General features: G+C 41.6%; 1 protein-coding gene across 1 annotated transcript; it reads right to left on the reverse strand.

Annotated features, from left to right (window-relative positions):
- Positions 1-1,469: 1,469 nt before the first annotated feature.
- Positions 1,470-8,490, reverse strand: iqcd (IQ motif containing D). The gene is made up of 5 exons (XM_062535764.1): positions 8,321-8,490; positions 7,280-7,933; positions 6,619-6,852; positions 3,670-3,741; positions 1,470-1,870 (listed from the first exon to the last, which is right to left on the reverse strand). Exons 2-5 carry the CDS (start codon positions 7,928-7,930, stop codon positions 1,589-1,591), a joined length of 1,239 nt encoding a protein of 412 aa, XP_062391748.1. The 5' UTR covers positions 7,931-7,933; positions 8,321-8,490; the 3' UTR covers positions 1,470-1,588.
- Between the last annotated feature and the right edge of the window lie 243 nt (positions 8,491-8,733).

Here is an 8,733-nt window from a genome sequence, read left to right on the forward strand (position 1 = left end):
CATTCGGCATGGTTAATTAAAAATAAAATAACATGTAACCGAAATATTACATATAAGGCATACATTCCTTCATATTATAGCAGTCTATACACAATTATTATTATTTTCATGTCATGAAAAATGAGACTGACGTCTTCAAATTGCTTCTCCGAAATATCAGATTGGGGCGACACTTGAGAACTTAAAGAAAATAACTGTCCTTAAGGCTAATGGTTTTGAAACACCCAAACTATTGGATGTTAAGCATTAAAACAATATGTATTTTTGACCCAGGGCAAATGTTCCAGTAAACCATAGTCCCTCAATTAGATGCAATTAAGCAAAGCAAGAACGCTTTCCTTTAAGTCGTAATAGCACCATTTAACTCCTGCTAGGCAGAGTGCTTCTCGTCCAAGCACTTTGGGTCTCGACGTGCCCTCGTTAAAATCCTTACCTCATGCATATTACTGTTTAATAGTATTACACTGACCATGGCCACAACCGTCATTTACCCAAAATTCAATTTCACTGCAATAGTTGTCAGGGGCCAACCAGCTGTGCCGTAGATCTGAACACCAGAATGCAAATGGTCAAGCCAAGGCTACTTTTTTTCAGTGGCCATTATACTGCGTGGGTCCATGGGGTAGATACAGTGTATATCACATCCACAAAAACTTTAAAACATTTCTTTGTCATGCAATTGTTTCTGTAAATTGTTTACAAATATCAAATAAAGGGGACAGCCACATGGCAGAATACTTATGAATGCAACAGTCTTCTGATTTTATAATGCAGGTCTGAAACTCTTGGATAATAGATTGTAAGGTTGGGTTGTTTTAAGAGAAAACAACTACTAAAATGTAATTATGCTATGACAACAACATGCTATAACAGCTTTATTAGGCTTTGTTGGATAGGGTTTACTGTAAAATGGGATGAGTTCTTAGGAATGCCTCAGCTTGTGGGCTCGTATTACAAAATGGCAGTGCTAATGTATGTCCATTATGTTCATCCTCTGAATTCATCTCTGCAGATGACTTTCTCTTACAATTCTTAAAAAGCAATTATTTTGCTGTCGATCAGAAGGCCTTTAGCTTTCAACTGAAGTGATGAGTCTTCTATGAGATTCTATTCCATGAACAGGAACAGGGTCAAGAAGTCCAACACCATGAGTATAGAGTACAAAGAGACACTGAAAGTCTGACTTGAGCTCTTCATTGTGGTGCATACAGTAGGATCAACTGAAGCAAATCACCTTTCTCATACATTAATAAGAAGGGGAATTAATTCCATTGATTTATAAACCGGTAATAATTTTGTCGCACATGTTAATTCAGCGCATACGAATGACCCCCTTTATCCTCTTTCAAAGACATTAACGGTGAAACTGTCAAATCTGCCACAGAATTGTACCTTCTCAGTTCAGAGAAACATACTAGCGAGTGACAAAAGTGACCCCAAAAGGCCACACAGGGCAATATGCACTCAAATCAAACAAGTTGATGCTTTAATTTAAACAACTTCTTTTCAAACAATTAAAATATCCAGATGACCTCTGAGTCCAAAATAAAAAGGGCCACCTCATCATTATTTTTCTTTTTGCCCGGGTTCATTTGCCCTTCTTGCCCTTGCCCTTCTTCCCCTTCTTGCCCTTGGCTTTTGCCCTCATGGCCTTGCGCACGCGGAAGCCCCTCCAGTAGGCCTGGATGACGGTGGCGGCGCGGCCCATCACCTCTCTGGCCCTCTCCTCCTCCTCCTGCCGCTGCTGCTCCAGCCGCCGCTCCTCCATCACCTGCGTGTACTCCACCTCCAGCAGGCCGTAGTGCTCCTCCAGCTCACGCAGCTCCTCCTTCTCCTCCTCAAACACCTCCGCCATGTCCTCCAACTCCGTCTGAGACACGCGCACATACACATACACACGCACGCGCACACACACGCACACGCACACGCACACACACGCACGCACGCACGCACGCACGCACACACACACACACACACACACACAGACACACACACACACACACACACACACACACATACAGAGAACATACTGTAGTTCTGCCACTGAACAGTGGACCCATGCTTTATGTTACATGGCCCTTAACTGGGTGCTGCTACTGCTATTACACGTAATGGCACATAAAGCATAACAAGAAGACATGGGTAAGCGCTAGACATTAAGTGTTTAGAATTACAGGATGAGGCTACAATGTCTATTGACCCCTTCATGGTTCACATCACAAGAAAAATTCACATGCATATTGGGGTCAGAAAGCTTTCCATTCTATTGAATTGTGTGTGTGTGTGTGTGTGTGTGTGTGTGTGTGTGTGTGTGTCTCTGTGTGTGAATTGACTGAACATCAAGAAAAGTGCCTATATTTTTACATTTTTTGTGTGTACACACTTGGCTTGTCAACCTGCTGGCAGGCTAATGAATCTCTGACCACTTGCTAATGTTGTCTACCCATTCTGTTATCAGCTCAGGATCAGGCAGACAATCACCATTAGCTAAGACTAAATTAGTGTGTGGCGTTTGACCAGTCAAAGCGGTTTGAGGTCAAACCAACATGGCGCTTCAAGTAAGATAAGACGCGCGGTTCAGGGGTGGTGTGTGGGTTCGTCTGGGGGGGGGGCATTGTGGGTGGGTGGATGTTGCGTGCGTGGTGGGTGGGTGGATGTTTGCATGCGTGGTGGACGATGTGCGGGATGCCTCTTCGGGTTTAACTGGGTAACCTATTCCTACGCACCTGTCCCCACAAAAGAGGTGTGTAAAAGCGTTTTGTAAACCCTCTATAGTATAACCATTTATATCACCATTGATATACTTATTAATAGTTAATATGACTTACAGTAATACTAACACACTCTATTTCTCTTCCCTTTCCCCTATACCTCACCTGTGAGGTAAACCATTACCAGCCATCAACCATCTCTGTGCCTGTCCCTCATCACACCTGAAGTCACATCCCTCTGACTGCCCTACCATCGCCATTGCCTTCGCCATCCCTATGACTGCCCTACCATCGCCTGCTGTGGTTCCCTGCCTGAATCTTTGGCCCTCGGATCTCAGCGACCCATCACCTTCCGAAATAACTAATGGATTACTAATGGACAATTTATTCCCTACACTGGACTATTTGAACGTTCATTGTCATTGCAACTTTCAAACTACAAATGACTGTACTGTAACTGACCCAAGGCAGATGGGTTGGGCCCTTGAGTCGTGGGTCTGTCTGAGGTTTCTTCCTATATGTATCTCCAATTCTAGGGAGTTTTTCCTTGCCCCTGTTACTCATGGGCTCTCTTTGAATGTCTAACACTCTGTAAAGCGCCTTGAGACATGTGTAATGTATTGGCGCTCTATAAGCGACATTAAATTGAAATTGAAATTGAAGTAATACGTCACAGCGGTCATTTGACCGGCACTTGACCGTTCTAGTGTTAAGGTACGGTTCGCTGTCCTGGGGTGACAGTGACAATGCAATACCTTGACAGCTCAACCTGACAGTCTATCAGCTGCGCCATTTTTCTTAACCCATGCTGCATGTGCACCCAAACTAGGCACTGGATGTTTACCAACTTACAAAAGTACTGTTATGTACTAATAATATGTGTATAATTCTGTAGTTATATTTACTGTGTAAAACAACCATAACCCTACATATTGTGTTACTTACTGATATTTCATACCTGTTTTTCACCCATGTCAGCGTCATACTTCTGAATCCAGTTCTCAATTTCTGTCTCCACCTTATATTTCCTCTTGAAACATGAATGGCAAACATAATTCACAGTTAACCAAATGAAACACATGGAAAATAAACTAGAAATGCAATTCCAAGGAATTACCAGTGCATGAAATGCAAAAATAGATAGATAATGTAGATATTACCAAGGTGTAGCTAGGGTAAATATGGTGGTTGCATAGTTTACAGAGAGTTGATAGTGTGAAGGTAGACAGTTTAAAGCTGAAACATTTTGATTTGCTGATTTCTATTCATGTTAAAATGTTAACTATGGTAACAATGATAACCAGGTTGATTGGTTAACTTAGCTACTGATTTCATGCAGTAATGGTAAAAAGGTTAACTATGCTAACTATGCTCACAGTGTTAACCAGGTTGATTAGCTAACTTAGCTAATGATTTCTAGCAGTTATGCTAAAAATGCTAACTATGCTAGCAATGCTAACTATGGTAACAATGCTAACTTAAACTAACAATGCTAACCAGGTTGATTAGCTAACTTGACTGATGATTTCTAGCAATAATGCTAAAAATGCTAACAATGCTAAAATTGCTAACAATGCTAACCAGGTTGATTAGCTAACTTAGTTAGATGTTTTTTGCAGTTATGCTAAAAATGCTAACTATGCTAACAATGTTAACTATGCTAACCATGCTAACTAGCTAACTTGCTAGTGAGGACTTTTATTTTGAAACATTTGTTGCTAGGGTATCCATGGTGGCCACTATCAGGAAGCAAGAAGTTACTGCCATAGACTGTATATATAGACCAGTCTATGGTTACTGCAGCATAATCATGTTGGTTGCTATGGAAACGGTCATAAACGCTTAATTTTAATGGTTGGTATGTTGATTGCTAGGTACATGGAGGTTTCGTGTAGTTGACTGGAGGCATAGTTGATAACTGACAGTTGGAATGGTTGAACAGTTAAATAGTTGAGTAGTTACAATGGTTAAATGATTTAATAGTGTATTATTGCAGTGAGGACCTTTATTTTGAAACAGTTGTGGACAGAGGAAGTAGTGAAACAGAATCTGTAGTCTAAATGAGATTGTATGCTTAAAGCCTGAGACAGAAGGTGCCTCTCATATAGCATTTACGCGTCCTCTCTCGCTCCTCGATCCTCACTGATCTACATAAAGAATGATGGAGCGGCAACAATGGGATAGTCTAGCCCTTCTTCTATCTTTCTTTATGTAGATCATTGAGGATCGAGGAGCGAGGTAGGACATATAAACGCTGCTTGAGAGGCACCCACAGTAAATACTTTGAAAGTTGTATGTAGATAGTCTAATTAATGTTGATAGACAGAATGTTTAATGGATGTTGATAGGCAGATTGTTTAATAGATATTGATTGACAGTTTAATGGGTGGATGAGTGAATGGTCTGAAGAAGATGAATGGATAGAAGGTTGGATGGAATGTGCCTTATATTCTTGTTAAGAGAGACACTGATACAGCTCTCTGAGAGTAGTTGATACAGGTGTAATCAATTTAACTGGCTAGTCTTAAGAGAGAGTGTGCTTAAAGCCTGAGACAGAGTAAATCATTTAAAAGTTGAATGTAGATAGTCTAATTAATGTTGATAGACAGAGAGTTTAATGGATGTTGATAGGCAGATTGTTTAATAGATGTTGATAGACAGTTTAATGGGTGGATGAGTGAATGGTCTGAAGAAGATGAATGGATAGAAAGTTGGATGGAATGTGCCTTATATTCTTGTAGACTGGAGAGACACAGCTCTCCACTGAGAGTAGTGGATACAGATACAGGTGTAATCAATTTAACTGTCTAGTCTTAAGAGAGCCAGTGTATGTAGCCTGAGAGAGAGAGAGAGCTGCTGCAGGTGGGGCTGGCCACCTGGCATAAGATTCTAATTGCTTAATGATCCGATTGTGATGTCATAGAGGCCAATGTTAAGTCTATGGGGAAATTTGTAATAGTTTTTAATTTATAGTTTAAAAAGTATAAAAGTTGCAAAGTTGAAAAATACTTAGCAGCATTCCCCTATTTAAGACCTACGTTGCGACGTTTGAATGAAGTTTCTAAGTTAAACAGTTCAAGCTGAATAGAAAAAATGAATTTGATCAGCGGAATAATAAGAAGAAGAAGAAGAAGAAGAAGAAGAAGTTTTGGAAGAACAGTACAGTGCATTTTCATGCACTGTAAATACAAAAATAAATTGTAAAGTAATAGAAACATCCAAATAACAGTAGTATATTTCCAGTGTGTATTTTCCAGCACAAAGAAATTAAATGAACATTCAAACAATTAGTTAAATTAACATTCATCGCACAGAATTGGGAGTGACCTAGTATGATTGCTGACTACTGTACATTCCTTTGTTTCCTCTGCACTTAAGCATTTGTTAGCAAAGCCTCAGCCACAGCAACAAAGAGGAATGACTAACTATTTTCTGTTATTGTGTTACATGTTCTTTCATTGCACTACATGTTCCAAATGTAAAGCACTGAGCTGGATTCTCTGTATGAAAGGTGCTATACAAATAAAGCTTATTACCTCCGCCAAGGAGGTTAGGTTAGAGTCTGTCTGTCTGTCTGTCTGTCTGTCTGTCTGTCTGTCTGTTAGCAAGATAACTCAAAAAAATGGATGGATTTCGATGAAATTTTCAGGGAAGGTCAGACCAAGGAAGAAACCATTAAAGTGATCCGTAACACCGTTGGGATTCCAGAGTTGTTTATGTCTTTTGCTTAATGGTGTAATGGCATGGTATGGCCATGTAGTGGCGATCTGAATAGTTTAGGTGAAAATGTATGACAACCTAGGAAGAACAATACAGGCGGAGGTCTGCGCTCTCTGATTGTTTTTCTAGTTATTATTATTATTATTATTATTGTATGCCTGCATAGCATTCCACAGGCATTCCCCACCTTGCGTAGGCCCGTCTCCAGCTCCCGGTCGTCCACGAGGAGGTTGTTGAGCTGCACCCTCAACAGGTTGACGTCCTGCTGCATGCCCTGCTGGCGTCCGTGCGACGTCTTCTGCTCCGACAGGTTCTGCTTCTCCGCCTCCTGACGGGTCCGGGCCACAAAGTCCTCAGAGATCTTTTCCATCTGGTGCAGCGAGCTCTTCAGGTGACGGATGGTCTGATTCTTCTTGGAGATCTATCAGGAGAGCCAAGGGTGAAGGGAAGCAAGAAATATTTAGCAACATTTCGCAGATAGAAGCTTAAGACAGGGAGGTTAAATGAGCAGCATGCAGAGTGAAAGACAATTGGTCATTCTCATATTCCTCAATATTGCCTGTCATTTCCCTACACTTGGGAATCCACCGAAAAAGTGTCCAGGTAGATTCTACCCGAATACATACTCAAATGGTCAATAAATGTTGACTAGAGGTGCTCTTCTGTCTGTTATACATTCCTTGTGTAAATTGAGGCTTTTCACTTCTTGGTCCCTTAAAGTGTCCCGCGTTATAACATTCCTGACTTCCACTTAATACCACTCCGCTGGGTGCTGAATCCTGTTGTAAAAGCAGAATCCCAGCATGAAGTGTTACCTATTGAACATGTGCTGCTCATTGGTCTCCTACCTCCTCATCCCTGTCTTTGATGGCAGCAGCCACCTCTGCCTCCAAGGTGGCCACCAGCTCCAGGTTGCTATGGTAGCGCTGGGACATCTCCTGCATGCGGCTGATGCGCTCCCTCTCCTCGGCGGGGGTGGTGAGCAGACGCTCCAGCAGGACCGACCTCAGCTCGCAAAGGCCCTCGGTCAGCCCCTGGAGGTCCTGGTTCCTGTCTGTCCCCAGGTCCCTCAGGTTTGTAATAGCTCTGCCAGCTGTGGGACAAGCTTGGATCTTCCGGAACAAGTCCAGGAGAGAAGAGTGGACGGCGTGGGCTGCGTCGGCCTTTTCTTTGGCTTCTGGGATCTGCTTGTCCTCTGTTTGTCTCTCAAGAGTCTCGTATCTCTCGCCAACCCTCCAGTGACCACTTAAAGTTTCACTTAGCTCTGTGTCCATGCCAACAGATAGCAGGCCTGGCTGGGTGATGACTATGGGAAGCAAGGCAACCATCTCTACTTTTCTGATGCATTCATCTAGAATACCAGCTATACGCTGGGTTTCCAAAGACACCAGTTTCTTCCTGGATGGGTCCACAATTTTATGGGAGTCATCACGGATGATTTTGGTTTTGGATGGCGAACAAGAGACTGACTGCTGTTGTTGTCCTTCACAGGAAAGCATATTCTGCAGAAGGAAATTGACAACAATCTATTCAAAAAAGAGACATGCTCAAGATACATGGAAGTTTCCTTGAATTTGAATAATTCAGATATCTAACTACCTCCAAAAACCTTGTTGTTGTTGTTGTTCAAACTGTCACAGTGGATGCAATGAGAACAGAAATTGTAACCTAGCTACTCATAGGATAGGCATAGAATTCTGCATAAGATTCTTTACACATTTAATTTAATTTATGTCTGTCAATTTATCAACTGCAAACACTTACTTTAAGTTGCAACACCCTAGTGGAGTTTATTCACTATTAAAATAATGCCAACATGTCACAGGAAGTTCCAATAGCCTGATCACCATAGTCTGCACCTGAACAAGTGACATTACGCTCGGACTTACCTTGAATGCTGTATTTTTCTTTTAGCTTACATTGAAGTCGGCCACTAGCTCTTCTAATGCGTCTTTCTCAAGGTGATTTAGCACGTTTATGTCTTGTGTCTTGGTCTACTTACGCTATCTATATCTAGATCTACCATATGAGCAAAGTATCAACTTGTGGTTGCTATGAGATTGGCATGGCAACGTAAACTCGCACCGGGCACCACAAAAGTTGCGTTGAGTTGAGATGCACTTAGTTCTAACACCAGCTTTCTTGTACGATACATGCATCGTTGGTTAATAAAAAAAATAGCAAAGATGGTTTAAAACTCTTCACATTTGTTTACACTATGATCTGTGAAAAATCGTCACGTTTGATGCACTTTTTGATACACAATATTTTGTCGTACACCCCTGGCAACTTTTACTTTGAC

Source organism: Sardina pilchardus, chromosome 5 (assembly GCF_963854185.1).
Source record: "Sardina pilchardus chromosome 5, fSarPil1.1, whole genome shotgun sequence".
Taxonomy (NCBI): domain Eukaryota; kingdom Metazoa; phylum Chordata; class Actinopteri; order Clupeiformes; family Clupeidae; genus Sardina; species Sardina pilchardus.

Excerpts from the sequence above, each read along its gene's own strand:
- iqcd (XM_062535764.1), bottom strand. The coding sequence starts at position 7,930 with ATGCTTTCCTGTGAAGGACAACAACAGCAGTCAGTCTCTTGTTCGCCA. Across the intron at positions 6,853-7,279 it reads TCAAAGACAGGGATGAGGAG|ATCTCCAAGAAGAATCAGAC; the intron begins GTAGGAGACCAA and ends CTCTCCTGATAG. Across the intron at positions 3,742-6,618 it reads TGGAGACGGGCCTACGCAAG|AGGAAATATAAGGTGGAGAC; the intron begins GTGGGGAATGCC and ends TCATGTTTCAAG.